The 25,538-nt window shown below is 43.6% G+C and overlaps 1 protein-coding gene across 5 annotated transcripts in view; it reads right to left on the bottom strand.

The window, feature by feature from the left end:
* STRBP (spermatid perinuclear RNA binding protein) overlaps positions 1 to 25,538 on the bottom strand; it is a 105,705-nt gene that overhangs the window by 62,196 nt on the left and 17,971 nt on the right. For all 5 annotated transcript variants that reach the window (XM_075260190.1, XM_075260189.1, XM_075260193.1 and 2 more), the window contains exons 2-3: positions 18,032 to 18,138; positions 1,615 to 1,770 (exon numbers count right to left, since the gene is read on the bottom strand). In XM_075260190.1, coding sequence (XP_075116291.1) covers positions 1,615 to 1,617 — 3 coding nt within the window. In that variant the 5' untranslated portion in view covers positions 1,618 to 1,770; positions 18,032 to 18,138. The remainder of the gene's footprint in view (positions 1 to 1,614; positions 1,771 to 18,031; positions 18,139 to 25,538) is intronic.

Raw genomic sequence — 25,538 nt, 5'->3', positions numbered from 1 at the left:
CGCTCAGTGACCTCAAGAACACTGGAAGAACAGGATAAACAAATAGCCAAAATCCAACCTGCTGACCCCGCAGAAACGTGACGCCGTCTGCCCGTGACATCCCGTCAGAGAATCGGCCTTGATAAAACCTCCTTTTACTCTGTTCAATAATTCATCTCTTTCGACGTCAGCCCTCAATATTAAGTGAGCGCTCTGTATTTGGTGTACAGTGGGGCTCTATGAATCCCATGCATCACAGAGCAATGGCTGTAAGGTGGCATTTGTACATCTAGTACAGTGTCACCCGCGTGTTAGCATCCCAAGGAGTATCGTCTAGCAATGGTGCACAGTACATGGTATTATAGTGCTGCACATTGTGTACCGACAGCTCAGCAATACAAGATGCAGGAGTGAGTGAAGACTCAGATCAAGCAATTTACATCCCTATTTCTATGTCCTAAGTCATACATGGACTGCACTCTTGGGTCATTCTCTCTATGTAGCCCTTCTGTCAGAGGCCATAAGGGACTGCTCTATGTGTGTGACCACTAGCCATGGCAGCTTTACCTCTGACACATGTATACCTGTACGTGAGGAGCTGTATGTACAGATGGCTAACACGCAGAGGGTGGAGAGATCGTTCAGTACCATAGAGAGGTACTGCAGCTTTCCTGGACAAAGACTAGATTTTTATTCAGAAATTATTATTTTTATGGCACATTTGGATCCACAACAAAGCACAGTGTCAAACTCTTAATGATCACATGCTGTTGACCTATCCTAATGCTAGGTTCACACTAGCACTGGGATCTTTGTCGTGCGGGTCCATTTGAGGACCTGAACCTCTAAAACCGAGGCTACCCAAAGAGCCCGGCATACCCCATTGTAAATAATGGGATCTACTGGATGTCTGCTCCAACAGAGACTCAGACACAGATGTGAACATAACCTTAGAGTAGATCATCAATAGGGGCCACACGGTGGCTCAGTGGTCAGCACTGCAGCCTTGCAGTGCTGGAGTCCTGGTGTTCAAATCCCGCCAAGGGCATAAAACCATCTGCAAGGAGTTTGTATGTTCTCCCCGTGTTTGCATGGATTTCCATCCCATATTCCAAAGACATACTGATAGGGAAAAATGTACATTGTGAGCTCCATATGGGGCTCACAATCTACATTAAAAAAAAAAAAAAAAAAAAAAAAGAGTAGATCATCAATGTGTAAGTGACCTCCCCTCCAAAAAAACATTCAGAATGCACATAGTCAATGGGGTCCGCCAGGCTCCAGGTGTAGCCGTTGTTTTAGCAGTTTGGACCCCGCAACGGACTAGCTCAGCACTCGTGTGAACCTAGCGTAACCAGAATGCATCGCCAGTGCTAAGAAAATGGCCCGTAGATAGAAGAGCCTGCAGCACTCGGGTGAGTCCCATGGCCCCCCTTAAGCAGCTGATCAGTGGGCATGCCTTGGGTCACCATTATTAATGGCCTATGCCCCCCGCCCCAGTACAGTTCTGCTATCGGTTAGGATTATGATGCTATTTATCACTTTTTTCCTGTGCCCCTTGCCAGTGTGTACAGCTCGGTCTCTGTAAATGCTATAACAGTGTTGCCTTGTCCAGAGTAAGTCTTTGCTACTCACCATCCTGATGAATGGATTTCACTGTTGCTTCGCTGCGTCTCTCTCTGCAGGTATCCACAGGAAAGCTACTGTGTGGCACAAGCTCCACATACGTCTCCAGGTCCTCACACATCAGCTGCTCATTCAGCTAGGTTACTGTGTCTGTGCCATAAACCCCTACACATAGAAAGCAAACAATACATGAATTCATAACAAATAGGACACATTGCACCCCCCAACCAAAATTATTTATTCTCCATCATTTTATTAGGATTGTAGCTCACACAAATTACAATGACACTAAATCTGCTTTCGTCCTGCATACAGATATATTCTTTGCTGTCTAGCAGTATATGTCATGGTACTTATACTGCATCCAGAGGGACCCTTTCTTTGTAGACAGAACCTAAAGGGGTGGTCTGGTTTGTTAAGACCATTTACCCATATACCTTATAGGAGGAGGAGGCTGCGGAGCCCTCAGCACTCCCATGAATTACTTAGCCTTAGTTTACTAACTAACAATGCTGCAGCAAAACTGGACCCTCGGGGGTCTCTCCACAGATTACAGCTCAGTGCTGGGGTCTCAGAAGAGGGGCACCCGGTGGGCACCTTTGTCAGGGTACAATAAAGTACTGTTCAAAGCAGAATACAATACACTATATAGGCTGAAGCATACAATATAATCCATTATGTGGGCAGCAAGTATATAATATAATGAGCTATATAGACAGCAAGTATACAATATAATACACTATATAGACAACATGTATATAATATAATACAAAATGTAAACAAGCATGTAATATAATGCACGGTATAGACAGCATGTATATAATATATACAGCATTGACATAATGCATATAATATAATGCACTGTATAGACGGCTAGTATACAACATAATACACTATATAAAACAAGTATACAATATAATGCACCATATAGACAACATGTGTACAATATAATGCACCATATAAAACAAGTGTACAATATAATGTACCATATCAACAGCATGTACAATATAATGCACTATATAAACAAATATATAATGTAATGAACTATATAAAACAACAAGTATACAATATAATGCACTATATAGACAGCTTGTGTACAATATAATGCATTAAGTAGACTGCATGTGAAACAACAAGTATACAATATAATGTACCAAATCAACAGTGTGTACAATATAATGCACTTTATAGACAGCATGTGTACAATATAATGAACTATGCAAACTATGTATACAATATAATGCAATATAGACAGCATGTGTACAATATAATGCACTATATAGACAGCTTGTGTACAATATAATGCATTATATAGTTAGCAAGCATACAATATAATGCACTAAATATACAGAAAGTATACAATATAGCTCTTTGGGGTTCGCTAAAAAAAATGTTATAAATTAAACAAAAGCGACTATAGGATATGATAGAAGATGAAGCAGAGACCGGCTGCAGCGGTCACATGGATGTGACATGTTATTGTGTCAGGAAAATAAGCAAAGACCGGCAGGGAGCACCTGAGCATCGGAGATGGAATAGCCGCAGATTTAAAGGGGCTTCTGGCCTGGATTTTTCATATGGATGACCTTGCTCACAGCTCCTTTAGGTTACACCTCTGGGCAGAGGGGAAGCTATGGGTGGTCTCGACTGGACCCTGAAGGAACCCCATAGGTCCCTCTGCCACATAAAATATAACACTGTTCTAAATGGGGACCATTACAGATTTTGCATTGGGGCTTTAAGCTACGCCTCTGCCTCTAGACCTGTGAATATATGATATATAGGGAACAATAGTGAACGTTAGGTTTTAGATTAAACAACAAAAAAGGACTGAACCATAAAGCACCGATGAAACAGACTCCATCCAAACTCTTACAGAATCCCCTCCTATCTGACATGTCACATTAGCAGGTAACCAAATACATCCTAACTGTGCTCTCATTTTCTTTCATCCTCCCCATTATTGACTCGGAGGGACTGAAGCTGGATGGCGAGGTTATTGCACACATTGATCACGCTGCCTGCTTATAATACCTTAGCGATCCCGCTCCTGCCAGTAACTGCTCGGAGGCGAGAGCAGCGGCACTTAGCAGCTGAGAACAGCAGAAAACTTTTCTTTGGAGAGCCTTAGATCCGCAGATGGGGGATCAAGCTGTGGATCGATGAGCGGCCACTGAGCACAGCAACATGTTTTCTTTCAGCTCTCGCAGCAAACAACAAAGGGCGTCCGCCTGTTAGGCTTTACTTACAACTGCACATTAATTGGGGAGCCCATATGTTGTGAATGGCAACCCCTGCATAATATATATAATAGCTATAAATATATACAAAGCAAGCCAGAGAAATATACTGTATACAGCTCGCTACTGATGCAGCCTCAAGAGTGAAAAATACAGATCTTAAGGACATGGTAATAGGTGTGTGCGGAGCTGAGATGGTTAATACCAGGGTCACTTATTTTGTATAGTATTTTGCTAATATTTTATGGTCTTTTTGTGGAGCAGCAGGGAAGCCTATCAACAAAACATACAGAGAGCCACAGCGATGGGGGATACAACATTGGCAGAGCTGGGAGGAGAGGGGAGGGGGGGTCGCTTCTGGTTTTATTCTAAAACCTCCCTATTTACCCTGGAAAACCCCTTTATTGTTTTATCTGTTGTAGTGAGACATGGAATAGGTAGGTTCAGGCCATTAAGTCACTGCTGAATAATGACATGATGGACGCCAGCAGACAGGTTCCTTAATAAGGGGGTGTTCACGCCCCCTTATAAAAATTCATGAAAAGTTGAAATATATGCAGGGTCTTGCGGGGCAGTCTGTTCTATGGGTGGAGGTGGTGAGGAGAATCAGCCCCTCCCCTCTGCATTCACTGTGAAGAGACCAGACCCTCCTCCTTCTACTCACTGAGAAGACGTCTTGCTTATCTAATGTATCTATGGACAGGACTTCCCTAAATACAGGTAGTGAACTGCAAATTAGCTAGAAGTGAGACATCTAGAGGAATGAACTTTATAGAGTTTTTTTCAGACAGAAAACAGCAACATTTTTAATTAAAGTGAATTATATTTAGGTCAGAATAATATGCTCTATAAAATTAGAGTAAGTGGTCTGAAAAGTTAGGGACCATTTATATAAAATGCTGTGTTGTAGTTCACTGGGCAGGGGGACATCTGTGCACCTCATTCTCAAAATCAGTAATATGTCATCACTTACTGTAGTTAGAAAACTCCTTTAATCTGTGACCTGTCCTAGTCTTCAATTGCTAAGACAGTGCAGATCTATTGTTTGATACAATATCAAAGTATTGCCGATAGCTGCTACCAATAAGGACTGAAGAAAGCCAACACAGGCAGACAAGCCTATTCACAGAGACCTTGCTTTGGTTGGAATCTGTCATCTTCTCGTCATGATAAGGGAACATCAGCTGGTTTAAAGAAGCTCTCCATAAAAATACAGTGTGCTCTAGGTTATAATAAAAGAATAATGTAGAGACCTCTCAGATCAAGCAGGAATGATATGTTCTGCAGCGCTATATGCATGGAGTTTGCCGGAGAGGGGTCTCAGATCTGCCAGGAGGGAACCGATAGATCCTGATGTAAGAAGTCAGCCACACGGGAAGAGACCGAAATCCTGACTACATAGGAGAACCAAGCTCTGAACTAGTAGTCAGGCTGGGATCACATGGCACAGATGCCGAAAATAAGAGGGTTCAAATATTTGGTGTGACTTATCTCCCATCACTTCTCGGTACCTGCAGACAGTTTTCAAGGAACTCAACAGGGAGGTTGTTTCTGCCAACAACCAAGCCCATATCTTCTGTGGATGTAGGCTTGCTCCAATCCTTCTGTCTATTCATGTAATCCCAGACAGACTGGAGGATATTGAGATCAGGGCTCTGTGAGGGCCGTATCATCACTTCCAGGATTCTTCCTCCAAAAGGCAAAGGTCACACCAAATATTAATGGGATTTAGATTTCTCATTTGTTCATTCACTTCATTAACAATTAAAACTTGAATTTCTGATTGCATTCCTACGGTAAGTTTACATTAGTGTTGCTAGCTGGACCACGAAAATAGTGGTTACCTACAGACTCTGACAAATCCACTGACTACAATGGGGTCTGTCATTTAAAGCTGAGCGTAGAGAACAGAAAGGCCGTGGATGCAGGATTTTTTTTATCCACTGAATTCAGAAGATGATTGCGATGGAATTTCCGATGTTTACTGGCGCCAATGTGTACACAGCTTTACTTTGCAGCATTTTTGTGCATCTGCCTAAAACTCATGCGGTAGACCTTGGCATAAAGCGGAGATCCACCATTGGAGGTTTCTTACTGTCCTTTTTCCAGTGGAATAAATCCCGGGCAGTGTCCTACTTACTGTCACCTAATTCCTGTCTACTCTTGGTCTTACTATCCTGGTTGGGATGTGCGGACTAGATTAAAGGGCAGCCGGCTCTGGAATTACAGTAGAAAAGAGTAAGTTGAATGAAATCTTCAAAAGCAATCAGTAAAAACATAAGCCTCTTATGGTGTGCGGCCCACTTACACAAATGGTTCCCGGCCGTACTGTCAGGAAATCCACCCATTGTGTGTGCAGGCCTGCTCGCAGCTGGAAAACTATTTGCTCTATGTGAATGGCACCCTCTAGAAAGCATTGCATTCTAGATTTAAATATTTGGATGCCACCCCTAATTAGAAACAGCCTTCCTGCCAACTCTGTACGCTGGCACCGCCAGCCCGTGCAGGTAACAGTTCACAGGACACTTTGCTGCTAGAGAATTAAAAATAAAATGTGCAAAGTTCTATTGCTGTATAATTTTATTCCTTGGCGCCGAGCCAGCGTTCACTCTCTAACAGCTCCCACCACTGTAGGAAACTGCATAAGTAGGTCAGCAAAGACAAGAAGGTTTTCTGAGCGCCTGGCAGGAGTATTAATCAAGTCTTACAGCAATTTATATTTCACCATCCAGCCAATCTCCAATACTATTCATTCACTGAGCTGTGTTAGCTAATAGCTGGGAGCTTAAAGGGCTTGTCCACTTTCACACAAATGCTATTGTGTGTATAATGAAAATGTATATCATTTCCCAATATATTTTCTGTATCAATTCCTCATGGATTTCTAGATCTCTGCTTGCTGTCATTCACTCTGCTTACTTCCAGTGGATAAAAATCAGTCCACGGTCATGTGATGGACAGTCCACGGTCATGTGATGGACAGTCCACGGTCATGTGATGGACAGTTCACGGTCATGTGATGGACAGTTCACGGTCATGTGATGGACAGTTCACGGTCATGTGATGGACAGTTCACGGTCATGTGATGGACAGTTCACGGTCATGTGATGGACAGTTCACGGTCATGTGATGGACAGTTCACGGTCATGTGATGGACAGTTCACGGTCATGTGATGGACAGTTCACGGTCATGTGATGGACAGTCCACGGTCATGTGATGGACAGTTCACGGTCATGTGATGGACAGTCCACGGTCATGTGATGGACAGTCCACGGTCATGTGATGGACAGTCCACGGTCATGTGATGGACAGTCCACGGTCATGTGATGGACAGTCCACGGTCATGTGATGGACAGTCCACGGTCATGTGATGGACAGTCCACGGTCATGTGATGGACAGTCCACGGTCATGTGATGGACAGTCCACGGTCATGTGATGGACAGTCCACGGTCATGTGATGGACAGTCCACGGTCATGTGATGGACAGTCCACGGTCATGTGATGGACACACAGTTGCACAGCTCATTACTAGGCAGCTGTCTGACTATTGTGCTGTGACTGTAACGAGCTGTGCACCAGTGTGTTTATCACATGACCATGGACTGCTTTATAGCCACTGCAAGTAAGCAATGAATGACAGCAAGCAGAGATCTGGAATTGATTTGAATGGATACAAAAGGTATATTAGAAAATTGTATAACTTTTCATTATACAAACAATAACATTTGTATGAAACTGGACAACTCCTTTAAGTCCAGTCAACCCTACAGGCTCCCAATATGGCGCTTCTAGTCCTGTACTCTGAAATCTAAAACTGAAAATGCATAAAAGTTACGTAGAATACTCCACCAGCAAAACAATCTAACACGCTGCCCCTTACACCAGGGTCTAATCTGGAGTCCGTTACCATACACGTACTTGACCAATCCTTGTGACTATCTAAAGCTGCCCATAAACTTGAGATTTTGGATATCTGCAGTCAAGCGATCGCCTCCACTATTAACAACTAGATTGCCTGATTAATAAGCACAGTGAGGCGACACGCACATGACCGTGATGAAACAGAACATGGATGACATCGGTGAGACACTCGTGCCTTATGGTCCCATTCAGTCCAGTGAGCATGGGCCGAAAACAGATAGGAATTGGACATGTAGTGAGCCTTGCCCGGGGCTCATGGCATGAGGCCTGACCTGGTATCTGATGAGTGGCCATAAATGACTGGTCACATCAATTACTGGTATTTTTAGCCAACAGCTGCCTAAAATATCCAGCATGGCAATCTGTTTTTGACAGACTGAAGTTTGCTGTCAGCCGACTGTGAACATCTGTTCACGGCATCTCCGATCTCGGTCACTGGCTAAGCGGTCCATTTTGGCCAACGAAAATCCAGTGTATATGTCGGGCTTTGGTCTTACGACCCATCAGAACATGGCAATAATGTGCAGTTTCCCATGTATAAGGCTATATTCATACACGGCAGATTCATTACATGCTTTCCTAACTATCTGAATACAGTTTGCAGAAATCCATACAGACGTATGGAACTAATATGCAGCAGAAGAAATGTATGTAATAAATCCAGCACATGTGAATATCGCCTAACTCTAGTCTCTGGTACATGAAAAGACTGAAAAGGGAAAGACAAGTAAACTAAATAAAAACTAACCCAAGATCGGGATCAGATAGAGGATTTTATGCAGATTTCAGTCCGGATTCCACATGGAAAGAACCGTAGTTGTTCTGCTGCCCAGGTATGTGAATGCCGTATCAAACTCTACGAAAATTTCTGCACAGATTGTAGTCCATGCTGTGGGGGAAGGGGCACCATCTGTGGGCGCACTACTTACATATATTACAGTGGATTGCACATGGAAAAGATGGCAGATTATCCCACACAGAACGGGGCTAATCCTTAGGGTCGGGCCCTAATTCTGGCTCACAAGGGACATCCCTGACTGGTGCAGATTGCAGAGGTATATGGTCAATCTATCAGGCCAAGACATGCAGGCATCTCCACCCCGCTCCATCTAGAATCTAGATCTACCAGTGATACTCCAGCTCAGCCATTCAAGTAAATGAGAATTAAGCTGCAGTAACCCAGCATGGCCACTACAAATACTGTGACCCCCCACCCCCCCGACCCAAATTACAATATAAACTGGTTCCATCGTAAGGTGAAATCTTTGTAACCTGAGACCATAACTCTACGAAAAACTAGGAATTGGTTCAAAAGACCCCCAAATGCCCCCCCAAAAAATGAAAAGTAAAGAAAAATCATCAGATAGATATAACATAGATATAGTAAATCCTTACACATAAGAGTCAGGAGGAGCTGCTGGAAGCTGTAAAGCACTTTGTATGAGGGCGCTATTTCAGGGTCACCACTTTGTATGAGGGCGCTATTTCAGGGTCACCACTTTGTATGAGGGCGCTATTTCAGGGTCCTGTACCGAGCACAATACATCCATGGAGCACCTGGTGTCCTGAAGCAGCAACTCATCCTGGCACAGGTAATAAGTACAAGACATGTAGTCCTGCATTATACTATAGTCAGCCAGAGACTGCATGTGCCTCACTAATACAGGGGTATTACCAGTGAAATGACCTCCAAATTTTGAGCCTGGTTTCAAGTTAAAATGATGCAGAAATGAGCAATGTATGTTGGAAATATTGTATCCTGGTACATGAGAGTTTCTGCTTCAGGCTCCATCCACATCTATAGTGGCAATTGGCTGTGTCAGACCCCGACTGATCTGATATTGACGACCTACCCTAAGGATAGCCCATCAATATCAACCGCTCAGTACGCCACTTCACTATACATTATGTATCACTGAATGAGAACCTTCAATGTTTGTTCCAGGTGATGGAAATTTGTCCAGGCTATGTGTACAGGCTCCCAGGTATCAGAGGGCTGTTCTGTGACAAGTCAGGCCCCTGTATAACAGTCACGTCACTAGGGCAGAGTTTTACTCCTTTGAAGACTATGAAGGTTTTTAGCCACTGACTAAAAGCAGAAAACGTGAACATTGTATAGGAGGATTCATATTAAGGGGATTTTCTGGTCCCAAATGGATCTTTCATACTGATGAGCAATGCACAGAATGGGTTATCCATATGTGATTTGTGGGGATCCGACACCCTGGACTCTACACACAGAAGCCTCCAGGCCAAAGGGGCTGCAGCAATGGATGTAGAGTATGTGCAGGAATAAGGGAGACGCTGTAGCCCCATCCACTGTATAGCGGTGGTATCCACTAGAGCAATGGGGAGCAGAACCTGGAGGCTGCCGAAACAGCTCCTATGTCAATGGTCCAGGAGTTGGACCCCCACAGATCACATACTGATGACGTACCCTGTAGATCCATCTGGGGTTAGACCACCCCTTTATAACGAATGCTTTATAACCCCAGGATTCTGCATTCCCAGCAGCACCGCCATTACACATAGGTATGATCGGAGAGCGCTGTGTTGCTAGGAACACCAGATTTATGTCATGGAGACTTTTCTAAATAATCCCCTATATGCAGTGGGAATACACACCTCATGACTGTGCCCTGCTGAATATGGATTCAGGTCATCAGGAACACTTTTTCCAATAAAATAAGACCAAAATACAGAAAAATACCCAAAGGCTTTTTCATAAAAACAGCTTTCAGCCTCCAGCCATAAGCGCTCCACGGGGAGCCAGCCGCTTCGCACTATATTTTCAATAAATAGGTTAGTGACACGTCATTACAGGAGAAATGCGCAGAGCGCCACCTCCAGCAATAACAGCGAATTATACCGCTCCTCACATCATAGCTTATGGGAATGAGGACAAGCTGTGTATAAAACACTGGACATCCCTACCTGTCACCAGAGAAACCTGTTCTGCCTCCTGCTGCCCACCAATGTCACCGCCTGTTCCATAACGCAATAAAGATTTTGTGAACACAGAATTTAGATCCAGGTGGCCGATGTATTAACCCACAAGATCTTGGGTAACTAAAGCGGACAGATCACCTTCTTGGCCACATCTACTTGTATTCCCCATAATATAACACTGCTGGAGCATCTTTTGTCAGAATTCTGTTGTGAGGTTCCTCTGATACAAGAAAAGATGTCAACTTTTCAGCGGTAAATAACAAGGCCAATGTTAGAGGACATGAACAATCCTATTTAAAGACGTATTCCAGTTCTTAAATATGGAATAATGTACCTCCTTGAGGCGCTGGAGTCCTAAGTTCAAATCCAGGCAAAAACAACATCTGCAAGGAGTTTCTATGTTCTTCCCATGTTTGCGTGGGTTTCCTCCCACACTCCAAAGACATACTGATAGGGACTGTAGATTGTGAGCCCTATATGGGACAGTGACTGACAATGTCTGTAAGGCATCGCAGAACATGATGCCGCTACACAAGTAAAGCGAATAAAATATGAATAGATCAATCCAAAACCATATAAAAGGAATAGGGCTGAAGATCAGAAGGAACTTCTTGCAAAAGTGATTCATGACTGAGCTAAGCAGCGCCTATATAACACCACTGTGCTCTGTATAACCATTAGGTCCTGACATTACAATGTGATCTCCAAGTCTATGAAAAATGTTAGTGGACATTACAGTACTTGGGTCTCTTTACAAATAGTGACGTCTACCAATGACTAGATAACCCAGAGACGACAAAATCTACGAGGGAACTCCAGCTTTCTTGAAGTCAGTGGCGTAACTAAGAATGGCGGGGTCCCGTGGCAAACTTTTGACATGACCCCCCCCCCCCCCCCCCCGACCGACGACCTCAACCGACCCCCTCCTACGCATTCCAATATGCCCCATAGTGGCCCCTCCGCACAGTAGTATCCCCCATAGTGGCCCCTGCACACAATATTATCCCCCATAGTGGCCCCTACGCACATTATTATGCCCCATAGTGGCCCCTACACACAGTATTATGCCCCATAATGAACACCCATAAACAATTATTATACTCTGGGGTCTTTTCAGACCCCAGAGTATAATAAATCAGAGACCCAGGGGGAGAAAAACATAAAAAACCTCTGTTACTCACCTATCTCCCGTCTCCTACACTGTCGGCCTCCGAAGTAGTCCATCTTCAATGACGTCAGACGTCACATGACCTGGGACGCAGGCCCGGCTCCTGTGACGTCGGACGACTAGGCCGAAGCCTGTACGGATCGTGGAGAGGTAAGTAACAGTGTTTTTTTATGTTTCTTACCTCTCCCGGTCCGTCAATCATTATACTCGGGGGTCCCCCCCGAGTATAACGATAGCAGCGGTAGTGGCTGTCACCGGGCCCCTAATGTCCCGGGCCCTGTGGCAGCTGTCTCTGCTGCTATGGCGGTATTTACGCCACTGCTTGAAGTAAAATATAGGGGAGGTGAAATGGGAAATAGCATTTCTATAGACAGGCAGAAGTCTACCATTATACCGCTACCTTACTCCAGTATCCATCCATAGAGCACATCCGTCTTACTCGGAATCATGACTTTGCAGAGATATAAGTTCTCGGCTTTACATGTAGTGGGTGTTCTAAGACTCTGGAGCAATCTCCTTCATTTCTTGACTCCCAATCTAGCTATGGCACTAGGATTCCTACACAATCTCCTACATGAATGCTGTATACTATAGCTGCTGCCTGACTACGACTAGCAAAAGGAAATCTGTACATGCTGCGCAACGATAACATGAAGCGCTTATTTGCCCTAAGATGGGGTAGTTTTCCAATCAAAGATACCCCTATAATACCCCAATATTCACACCAGAAAAGACACATAAAAACTACGGACTCAACAATATAAATAGTATTGGAAATTTTTGCGGGATCAACACAGAGCCAGCCCATCGGTAGGCGTGTGCCTTTTACAATAGTCTGTCTCTGTCTTCATTTCACTGCCAGAAACCAATCTGCTGCAAAACGAAGCAGAATAAATTGTGTTAGGCTAAACCTGAACTAAACAAAAAGTTACTATAGAGGAAACTGAGCAAATCCCCGCTCACCGCTCCAGATAGCAGACACGTGCACTTGGCACAGCCAAGGTTAAAGGGATTGGAGCAATACGATATTCCTACCACTGAAACAAAGTAAATTAATCCTAGATTATGTCATCGCCTGGAAAAGGGAGCTTAAAACAAGCGCGCATTCACACACGGCTCACTACATGTAATTACATTTAGCAGAAACTTCTTGTTTTCCTACGTCTTGGGACATACCTGATGAATTTCCATTTAAGGCTTTCGAGCTTGTCCAATATTTGATAAAAGCAAGCTCTATTAAATATTGCAAATCTAGGTTGGCCGGTGTGCTAAATCTATGCTTTTAGTGTATTAAATATTAAGCCGCTGCACTTGGATCCCTTTTCAACAATATCTCTTCTTCCTGCTCTACCAATTTGCTACATTAACAACGGAATGTAAAAGGGATGCAAATGGCCGGGAACGACGAATGAACGAGGCTATTATGGCACTCAAAAACTATAGAAAGAAAGAGTCCGACTTGTTACAAACTTAACACTCACTCTTTCCATAGCAATACCAACGTAGGGGATCGCTTGGCCAGTTTAGAAAACATTACACATAGCAAGGGTTTGGTTTTGCAGATCTTTGTAAAGGAATTAGCATATACTAGCATCGGGTTCTTCATTGTTGGGGCCCAAAGGAGGAAGAGCCGGCCCACTACAACAGCAGTAACACACAGACTATAATGGCGTCCGCGGTTTTAAAATGGAAACTGGTGGAGAAAAGTCCTCCGTACAGGACTATTTCTCCAACAATTTTCGCAGGTCCATGCAGAACAGACTCTCCAACACAGATGTCAAGCCAGTAAATATATGTCTAATACAGCTATTATACTGGAACACATGGTAAGTCCACTCATTGTGGAAAAATAACCATTGGGGACGTTGCTGGGATTCAGTTTTAAAATATCTGACAAAATCCACAAAGTTACACGCAGAATGTAGTGGATCGTGCATCCACCTAATAAGTATGGCCAGTTTTAGAAAAGCTTGCCAATTTCAGTGGAAGCAGCCAACCATGTAATGTGTATGGCCAATGGCAGATGTTTAACTGACTATTCCTTCTGTTCTCAGGTAGATAAGCTGCTGCCTGTGGTGGGAAACAGTGACTTTCTCCGCACTCCTCATTCAGAACATTTCCTTGGTTAGGTGAGCCAAGGGTGCAGGTGGATGGAGGAGTCCGGCGAGACAGACGGTGGGTGAATTTGGCCAACAAATATCTCATGTGTACAGCCAGCTTAAGATTGGACTAGCTTCAAGAGATCACATACAGATCTGGTATACTTGCTGTTGCAATGTGTTACCAACACCACAATAGAACAAGTCGTAAAGGAATTGTCCAGGATTTGGAGTAACCTCAGGGATGCCTAGGGCACGTGTGATAGAATAAGAGACATTTACTCATAGAGCTAGAAGCAGTGAGACTCTAGCTGGTCACTCAATGGAGAGGAAGCAATGATGTCAGTCACATACGCCACCTTACCAACAATCGCCGACGTAGAAGCGGTGATGTAGGTGATTGACGCCACCAGTCCCTCTTTCATTAAGTGAAGCCACCACTCCCTCTCCACTGAGTGACGTCTCCAGTCTCTCTCTCTATTGAGTGACTCCACCAGTATCTCGCGATTTGATAACATCACCTCTCCATTGAGAGAGTGTATTTTGACTATATCCAGGAATACCCACCTACTTGGAATCAGCTGTGTACAGAAAAAATTTCTCATCATGCAGACATACACGTGAAGAAAGCAGAATATATAGAAGGAACGCAAGGAACAGAATGCCGCCATTCATGTGCTAAACTTCATATGATCCACCGATTGGCAAAATGTGAGTTGTGGACCTACTAATCACCTCAGCAGCAATACTGTGTCCGAGCATGCGCATGATAGTACAATGCTCATCTAAGCCATAGACTGTGAACTAAGTGACAACATGCATGCTCAACCACTGCTAAAGTCATATCCCTCTGGTCGACCCTTGAGGTTGCTGGAATAGGGGATAAGAGATCCTGGAGGTCTATAGGACCCCCAAAAATCTCGCATTTACTGCCTATCCTGTGGATACGGATACCTTGATATTAACAGAAATAAAGTTTCAGCAATCCAGAAAATATAAGACAGGTTTATAACACTTTAACAATACTCTTTGGTTCCAATCAAAGAGAAGCAGCAAATCCCTCTTTTCCCGTGACAAAAGGGCTCAGGCACTCACTTCCTATGGGGGAGGGGGGGCGCTGCTCCTTTCCAGTGTTTCACAGCAAGGTAGGACCTGCTCTGTAATAATCGGAACAAAACATGCCACTGAAATGAATGGGGGACAGAAGGCACTCGTATGTCATCCCATGCACTCCAATATAAAATCATCAACAGTTGGAGTCCAAGGAGGCAATGACAGGCATCTAAAAAGGAGTTGTACTTGTCAGAGAACCTCTTAAAGGTAAGTTGTCACAGAGTCGTTCCTTCTTCAGTAAGTCACATGATCTCAGTGTGACCTCTTTTTCTAGCATGAGTTGCTGTGCATTTCTGCTCCTCGCAGATGCTATTGAAAGCGATCATGTGACCTCAGATTTATCAAAGTCCCACCCCTGTTTTTTCTGTCCGACTTCTTCAGTCATAATGCCGCCTGTGACTATCACATACCCTGCTGCCTATGGCCCCGATAACTGCACAGACTCTATGTATATGATGTGAATATAAATTCAGGCCGCCGAGTCCATTATTTTCCTACTGTGGATGCGTGAAGATGAATGCTATAGTATGTAAGGGATGGATAGCAGAGATATACACATGGATAATCATCCAGTAACAGAAATACTGAGGGGGAGTGTGAACAAAGAGTGAGAATACAAGGTGTTAGGCTGATAACCTTGTGGAGAAAATGAGACAACGTGCGACTACATAAAAAGAAAAGCGCTGCAAAACTGCACAGATAATATGACTCCATTGTTTCCTGAGGGGTTGTATGAACATTTTAACCCCTTCCAGATCCTACATCAGACACACTGCGGCAAGTAGACAGAATGATATGTATGCAGACAGAAAATAACAATAGACAAGTCCTCACTGAGAAAACCCAAATACAGGCGACTGCCCTGTCTATTGTACAAACCAGCAGATCGGAGACCCCTAGTCAGGTCAGACAGATAAAGTGACTTCACTTGTATATGAGGAATGCACATTTCTGACATCTCCACCTCACATGATGCACAAATGCAGATTTTACTCATTTTACTGATATGGGTGAAATTAACATGAAACGATTTGGGATTATTTTATTGTAGATGTTGGATAGTTGCAGCCAATGCACGTACATAGAGATGTAGCATTCTGTAAGATGACGCTGGTATCACGCTCCTGCTTTGGGCTAATGATCCCTTCCATTCACTATTTCAGAAGTTGGGGGAGGTGGAGGGAACGTCAAACAGCTTTGTCTCTGGTTATCTTTATCTATAACTATATATCTTTATCTATAACCTATAACAGTGCTATGTTAAAGGGAACCTGCCAGATTGATTCGGGACATAAAGCCACCCACATGCCCTTTAACAAGGGTTTAGTGTCCTAAATCCGTCCTCCCAGTGCATGTAAAGTTCTTCAGTGAAGCTGAGGATGTACACCAAGTGCTGGAGGTACATGGGGGGGCATGTGCCCTGAAGCTGAGGAGTGCTCCTCTGGCACCAGCCCGAAAATGGCTTTATTAGAGAGCAACTTGAGATACTAAACTCCCAGTCCATAAGGCCTTGTGAGTCGTTCAGTTTCCCAAATTGCACTGACAGATTTCTGTTAAACCTGAAATTCTCAGCTTTCATCTGCCACAAAGACCTAGCTCTGACAAAACCAAAGACATCACCAACAGAAAAAGCAGTCGGAGGTCACGCTGCATATAAATCTCACATTCCCAACCATGTCCTCATCTGATGATACCGCACCATAACTAGGACTGCGAACTGAGAATCTCAGCTGTTATATGACACCAGAACTGCTGTTCTAGATGGTATCTCCACTAGCTTTATCCTATAGAAGAAAATCAGGAAATGAATGGTCACAAAACAAACTTCCCTTTGCCAAGCTCTACATCGGTACAATGTATATACAGTACATCAAAAACACTCAAATGTGTCATATTTGGAAAATGTTCTGCAGAAAGCAGAATACAAAACCTCAACTATTTATATTGTAACAAATACACGTTCTATTACAAAAGGGCTTTCTTTCCATTTTTTTTACTTATTGCAAGGGTGTGGTCTTCTAAGGGAATGGATGAGATGTGTCGGAACTGAAAACGTGTCACATAAAATTAGGTTGGGATAGGTAGGTGGTCTTCTCAAAGAGGTGGTCTTTTGGAGAGGTTAGGATAGAAAGATTCATCTCTTTGATGTATTTTTAGCTTTATGAAAGGGGTTATCCAGTTACCAATATTGATGGCCTATTGTTATGATCTGCAGGGTCCAACAGCCGAGACCCCCTGCAGATCTGCTGGTAGGGGACGGCAGGGCTCCTGGTAATGTTTACATGCAGGGAGCTGCACTGATCACTCACTGCATAATTCGCAGCAGCAGCTTTATTGTATGGCGAGGGAGCGGCGCAGCTCCCAGAGCGTCATCGGGAGCCACACTATCCCTGAACAGCAGACCTCAGCTGTTGGCCCCTCGCAGATCTAATATTGAAAACCCAGAACTTTTCTGAAACTTTAATGTTGATGAATAGAATAGGATAGGTCATGAACAACGGACCAGTGGAGTCTGGCTCTTGACACCCCCAACTGATCAATAAACGGTAAGATCTGCGCTATTTTCACTGTACAGTAAACCAGGCAAAGCCCTGTATATCAGGATAGGTCATCCATTAAAGATTCAAGGTGGCCTGACATTGGGGACTGTTGTGGACCAGCTGGTTGAGCACAGCTTCTGTTTCACATGCAAAGTGATGTCATGTTCATCAGTCACATGGTCTGATCACATCTCAATTCACGTGAACTAGCTGAATTACAATATCAAGCATAGCTGCTGCACAAACATACGGCCCAAACACTTAACATCTTTAAACAGCTGGTCGGCCGGGGTCCTCGTGATGCACCCGTGCCGATTTTAATTGATGATATATTGTAAGTTCCGGGCGACCCCTTTAAACATTAAGTGCATGCACCTATATATCGTGCACTTACCAGCATGAAGGTTTCTATGCAATCCGTTGCCGCAGGTAGGAAACAGACGATGTGCTTTACAAATGCCGAAAGTCATCCATTAATTTGCTTTTTGATATTAATCCTCACTACAAAACAAAAAGAAAATGTGTATTATAAGCGATGAATGTCACCAATCATACGGATGACTCTACATTTTCTCCTATTTCACACAAGATGTAACCACAGCGTCACGGCGAGAAATCCCGTAACTGGCTTCCTGTCACAGGCCACAAGGTCAATGACTACAAGAAGGTAAGAAGCTGAAGTAAACAGAGCAAGAGCTGAATGCTTCCTGAGATGTGTGCAGCCAGAGAAGACAATCCTCGCGGCTACATTCCTGGAGACATTAGCAGGATCAGATCCAGAGTCAACGCTCTGCCAACACAGTTATTTGTAGTAATGTCTCTTGTACAATCCCGTGTAGGAAATAATTGCTATTAACATTAATAAAGCCGACACTTTTTACAAACTGACGTGCATGAGCTGTGCACTGCTGGACTCCGAGACTGGCTCTTTAAAATGTATAAAGCAAAAAATAAATTTTTAATGTATCGCTACCTGGTAGTATCCATGTGGGCGGTTCCGGTTTTAGGAATCAACATGCAATCCAGACTTGCAAGCAATAAGCACGGTGCACAGATGAGGACGATGCCAGTGCACTTATTTCCTTGCACGTGCCGAGAATGCCAATAAAGACAGCTTGGAAGTCCGCTCTGCATGACTACTCCGAGACTGGGAAGGCCCACATGACTATCTGCAGGTAGCATGCACTATTTTTTAACTTTCATTTTTTTTCTTTATGCTGAAAGTAACGTCTCTACAAATCTATAAGGCCTCATGCACGCGACCGAGAGAACAGTCCGTGCTCCGCTCCGTCCTAATATTTATAGAGCAGGTCCTATGGAAAAAAAAATCAGATTGGAATCGAGCATCAATCTGCACACTGGGTCTTGTACATCAAGCCTTAGCATCTTGTATGGCAGAGGCCTCATCTGTAATGGCAGATCCCAATTCCTGAATAAATCCGTGAAGGTCCATCGGTTAACACCCTTGTCATCTTTTGGGCCCAATATTTCGTGCTGAGTAACTTCTTAAGATATACATAACTTAAGTATAGGCATAAGAGGCATTGGTAGAGTATAGGATTATATGACCTGCAGCCTACAGTCTGTGAACAATTTTCCGCATTATTTGAGAGGGAGCTACACCTGCTTATCACATACAAGTGGAAACAAACTGCAGCCCACATGTGGTTTTCCTGTTAATCTGCACGGTTTTGATGTTTAAAGAGGTTTTATAGGATAAAAAACAATCCTAAGGATAGGTCATCAATATCGGATCAGTGGGGTCCGACACCTGTAAACCACACCAATCCGCTGCCCTCAGCAGCCAATATAGAGAATGAAGCAGGAAGCAGACAGTGCTGTTCTCTGTGTAGTGGTCAGAACACGTTACTGCAGGTCTGGTGTATAAGCCTTATATTGTTATACACCAGACACTTTCTAATGTATAAGGTGAATATTGCCTTTAGTTCTTCTGCTTTCTGCGAGGTATCCCTGTCCTTTCCATATATTAGACAATAAAATCTATGTATGTGACCAGGGACCGATGTGATTTTTCATACAGTTAAATAGATTTGATATCTAATGAGGTTTAGTGACTGGACCAGCACAGAACGGGTAAATGTAGTAAGGTGTGCCTATGGTAGGAAATATGGATTTAACACTGCGCAAAGCTGTCAAAACAATGTTCAAAGTGCACTGGGAAGGGTCAGCCATAAAAATCACTTGTTCTCAGTCCAGATTAAGAAGGAAGCCGCCTCTCAGACAATAATAGCTGTGTACACTAACACATTGTGACAGACGCAAATGACTTTAAATGCATTAAATCTATTTTTAGTGAGAATGCCCTTAACACTCGCTTTGAGCTTTTATACTTGCTTATTGGTGGCTCCGGCTAAGATGTCTCATTCATCAAGTGGAATGTACATGACATTTCTTAATGAACATCTTCATGTAATAAGTGCCTAATACCGGCAGACACCAGTGTGTAGAAATATAGTAAAAAATAAAGATATAAAACATAAAATAATAAAAAGAGTCAGCTCATTTCATTGATTTTTTTTCCTTCCTCAATGAGGTTGTCGTCTTATGAATAGTGGGACAGATCTCCATGCTGACCCAAACAACAGAGACCCGAACCCTAAATTAGCTGAATCCACTGACTATCCTGTGTGTACGGGGGTCTTGGGTGTTTTGGAGGAGTTAAGGCACGTTCTCTCTCACAATTCAATACTCATGGACCTCTGTATTGAACGCTTCAACTTGGAGGAATTCTCAGGAAAACAGATTTTACTAATGTTCGATATATTCATTAATATGCAATGAGTCATAGAGCTGAAGTCGGAGTGATGGCAAGTTTTGGGTGAAGTAGGAAAAAATTAACCAACCTTGGCTTAAAAAAAAAAAAGTTAATTAAAATTTCTATAAAATTATTGATATGGTATCGTTAAGGGCTCTTTCATATGACAGAAAATAAAGAGGAATCACCCACCTCAGATTCCTCTTCATTTTTTGCCTTGACCCCATAGCAGAATAATGATGCACAGCCATGTCTTTCCCACAATGATGAATAGGCTCAAGCTGCGGACTCTATGGCAAGATCAAGCAGGATGCTTATTTCTTCTGTGTCCTGCTCCGATTTCTGCCTCCCATTGAATTTGATGGGAAGCAGAATCTGGTGCTTAATTTTTGGCTGAATCCACCTCAAGATCAGTGACCGATTGTTCCATGTGAACAAGGCCTTACTAAATGTAATCTGCTATATATTTACTTTCACAGGAATTCAATTAAAGTAGCTTTACTGCTCCGGTCTGATCATGGCTGGCAGGAGTCAGAGAAGGAGTTAGGGTAAGTTCACATGGAGTTTTTTGGTTAGGATTTTGAGGCCGTATCCGCCTCAAAATCCTGACCAAAAACACGGCTCCCATTGAAATCAATGAAAAAGAAGCGAGATCCTCACTCTCCCTCCTCCCGACTAGGCCCATTCATTGGACCTAATATGAAGCGTAGTGCACCGGCTTTCAGTCACGGCTATCTGGTTTTTGGTCCGGAACCTGAGGGGGCCTCCACCTCAGGTTCCGGACCAAAAAACCTCGTATGAACTTACCCTTAGGGTGCATTCACACTACGTAACGCCATCGTGTATCACAGCCGTACACGCCGGCGTTACAGCAGGGCTGCCGAACACTTCCCATTCATTTCTATGGGAGCCGGCATGCAAGTGCTCCCCATAGAAATGAATGGACTGCTTTTTTCCATTCATTTCTATGGGGAGCGCTCGCATGCCAACTGCCATAAAAATGAATGGGAAGTGTTCGGCAGCCCTGCTGTAGTGCCGGCGTGTACGGCTGTGATACACGCTGGCGTTACGTAGTGTGAATGCACCCTTAGAGTTGGAAAACCGGGAGGTGCAGTCATTGGTTTGGCCGACTGACTGCACTGCAAGTTTCTGAAAATGAAGTACAAATTCCACCATGGAAAAATACCCTTTATGATCAAAGTTGCCATATCCAAGTAAGATTGAAAAGTTTTTAGTTTTTTTTTTCTTTAGAAAACTGGGGATAATGCTGTAAGTCCACATGTAAATGGAAATCTACTGTCTTTATAGATTACAGGCAAGGGCACAGCGCCATTTTGGGACCTCTGTGAGCCCCTTTTCCTGCTGACTGGTAAAACATCACAGTATTACTGCTTTGGCCACCTGCCAACCTGTTTATTGGTGCTTGCCTATAAGTCAGTCTCTGAGCAGGGACAGGCAGCTGCATATTATACCCTGTGGACTTGGACGAAAAGCAGAGCGGCCAACAGCCTTGTGATCTTTCATTTTGGCGATGGACACTGCCTGTACATCCACAGCTCTGATCCAGTCCAGGACAACACAAGTAAGCGTGCAGGATTAGTGTCAGACTGGGAGCAGTACAGTGACTGGCTCCATTTCTTCTATACAAGCTGAACTACATCTTCCCGTACACCAGTCGATTCTGTCATCTATAATGACTGATTTCACCACATACTGCTGACAGCCACTCATCTTACAAGATACCAAAATTATTGCCCACAAGACAGATCTGTAAAAAATTTGATCTCACATGTTTTTCTTGGGTGTTGTCAGATGCCGTTCTTAGTAATTCCTGTACAGTTGTTTGTGCCAAACATCTGATTTACACCCAATCGATAGACGCTTGGGGCTCTGATCACGGCAGAGTTTTAATAATCGTGACAAATTAGTTAAAAAAGTGAAATCTTTAGCATGTCATGAGTTTAAAGGGGACCTCTCGCCACTCACCCTAACTGCAACTCATTGCATCTTTCAACAGGTGCCACGCCACTGATTCTGAGACAGGTGGAATTCTTCCTCTAGCTCCCACCATTCCTGAGCAATCATTGCTGTTAGTTCCAGTATAAGTATGCTACCTGCTGTCAGGTGGGCGGTTCTAGTTTGGAGCAGAAAGATAGGGACCGCCCACTTGACAGCAAAGAGTACGATTGTGCTGAAACTAACTGGACTGACTGGTCGGGAACGGTGGGAGCTAGGGAAAAAAATCCAACTGTGCCAGAATCAGTGGACCAGCACCTATTAAAGGGTGCAAAGAGTTGGAATTAGTGGAGGTGGTGAAAGGTCTTCTTTAATGGTTTTTGTGTCTTAGGGTAATTTCACTCAGAGCAACTCCAAATCCGGGGCAGATTCCATCCATCCGTCTTGCTCGATCCTGCAACAGAGTCCGCGGGTCGAGGTTCCCCACTGATTATTCATCTGGGCCTATATCAGCAGTGACAGAACGCAGATGGACGGATGGAAAACTGCGGTGGAACATGAAGTGGAATCCCTCTTCATTTTCCACCATGTGACTGTTCCTATATAGTGTATATATGTATATAGTCATGAATAGGTATTGGTGAGGGTCTGACACCCAGCCTGCAGTACCAGGTACAACTCCTGTCCTGGTGACGCTAGGTTCACACTAGGCTACTTCTCTGTTGCTGTCTCTTCAAAAGAAAGGTGGTCTGCTACGTCAGGCATAACATGCGGACCCCCTCAGACCCTATTGACTATAATGGGGACGGTTATGTTTAAATTTAAAGCGGTGGAGAAAAAAGTCCTCCAAAAGGACCTTTTGCTGCCAATTTTTATTGGACACTGTGAATGTAGGATAGATGTCTCCAGGATAGATGTGAATGTAGTCGCACATGTCTCATGATGCTGAATGTTCAGGTCGAGAGACCCACAACTCTGTAATATATTCTTTATAATATGGAAGTACTACGGTCTTGTGAATCCAGAGTAGAAGTCCAGTGTGTGACCAGAGATTGCCCAGACCATTGCCGGCCTCCAGTAGTAGCGATACCGAGGTGACTAATACATTCAGTTTCATTGTCTAAACTTTGTTACTTAGATTAGGGTTAATTATTGAGTGTATATTCACTGCTAGTAACAAACTACAATTACACAGACAAATAGAGCTAGGCCTACACAATGAGGACTGCAGTACCACCCTGCCTGCATTGCCATAACCTAAAGCAAATGTGGTTGTATTCTGACCCCTAAGTTACCGCAATACAACAGTTGCCAGAAATCCAGCAGGTTTGGGTTATGGCGTCATCAGAGATCCAATCCTGATGACGTTCCAGGGCCTGTCGTGTGACCGCGCGCAGGCAGCAAGACACAGTGATCTTTGACCATGTAATGTTTTATGCGTTCAATAACAGCTTAAATGTACAGAGAAGGCGATAGTTAAAGATTCACCATCAGGTTCAGGAGGAAAGGTAACTGGGAAATAAAATTCATTCTTTTATTCCATTATTATAACATTCAAGTAAATTAGACATTTTGAAGAAAATCCCAGACAACCCCTTCTGTTATTTGTCCCTTTTAGCCCCTCTATTAAATGTGTTTGCGCAAATGGTATCCGATACTTCAGCGACAACTAAACACGTGGGTCGAATTTTTATAAAGTAAGTTGTCACATACTGTTCTCTTTGTTGGTTTTGCACTCTACCCCCTCTACAGTGCTGGAGTATCTCAAGTCTACCTTTGTCCTATACATAGTATGTTCATGTTGGGTCTCTCTTACATCAAAGAGGATTTTATAGGATTATATGCAGCACTGTTTATGCCAGGTTCACACTAGCGTTTGGGTTTCCGCTGTTCAGGTCCGCATGAGTTCCGAAAGACGGAGACCCCATCTGCTAAAAAGCGGTTACACGTGGAGACTCGCAGACCCCATAGACTAAAATGGGGTCATCCAAGTTTCATACTGCAACTAGAGGAGAGACAAGACTTCCTTGCAGGATTTTTCTCTGCGCCGATTTTAAGCAGATTCTGTTGCTGAGTCTCCTATATAGACTCCAAAGCAAGTGTGAATCCAGCCTTAGCTGGACTTTTTACAGAATGATAGCTTTCTGTGCCATCGTATTGTATCTCAGAAGACAGCAAAGACCATTGAAAAAGTCAAGTTAACAACACTGCAGCACTTAGTGCTAATGTGTTAAGTTTCTGTTTAGCTGTGCTATACCTCACCGCTACAAGAAAAAATAAACCTATATAATTCAATGGGATCTGGAAAGTACAGTATTAAATGGCTGGCAGCCGTCCCATTGTATCCATATACACCAGTGATACCTGAGAGCCCTTTATATAACTATCTGTGTAAGGCCACATTGGCAAAGATGGTGCAACCGCTTTTACTCCTGATCCCCTCCATATCTTTTGGCAGAGCAGAGTGTGCATGTGTTCTCAGTGCGAACAGGGGACTAAACCCCTCTGGAGAAACAAAGAACAGGGCATGTTGAATTTCAAGAGGTCTGACCTTCCTTTTTCCTGACACAGATGATCAACCAGCCCTGGCAAAAATCGATAACCATTCATCTAATGTGTGCGACCACCTTAAGACTGTATTCCCACGTGCAGGTTTTCTTGCATTTGTCATTGCATCCTGACAGCTCTCCCCCATTGTTACATACAATGGCATCTATAATGCAAAGGGTGTCGAGCCATGTGTAGGCTGAATTGGGGTTAGATTGGGACGAAATTTATTAAGACTGGCATTTCCTTGCATTTTGGGTGGTCTCGTGCCCCGCAACTGAAATGTATGCAGGCCATGGGCAGGTATAGAGTTCATCTACAACTCTGCTATAATGTATCAATCCTGCCCCGCTCTTAAAAAATGGAAAGTGGGGCGCAAATACAACACGATGGCGCATCCTTGATGCAAATCCCGGCTGTGTGCCAAAGATATACCACCTGTACGCTAGTTTCTTGGCATACATAAGAATGGAAATTCTCCCCACAGTGTGTACATGTAAAGTAGACATTTTTAAGAAAATCCCAGGCAACCCCTTCTGTTATTTGTCCCTTTTGGACCCTTTATTAATTGTGTTTGTGCAAAGAGTATCTGATACTTCAGCGACAACTGCCCAGATGGTAT

The sequence above is a fragment of the Leptodactylus fuscus genome, chromosome 11 (assembly GCF_031893055.1).
Source record: "Leptodactylus fuscus isolate aLepFus1 chromosome 11, aLepFus1.hap2, whole genome shotgun sequence".
Classification (NCBI taxonomy): Eukaryota; Metazoa; Chordata; class Amphibia; order Anura; family Leptodactylidae; genus Leptodactylus; species Leptodactylus fuscus.
The sequence above is the reverse complement of the archived record's forward strand: the minus strand, read 5'-3'. Positions and strand labels throughout refer to the sequence as shown.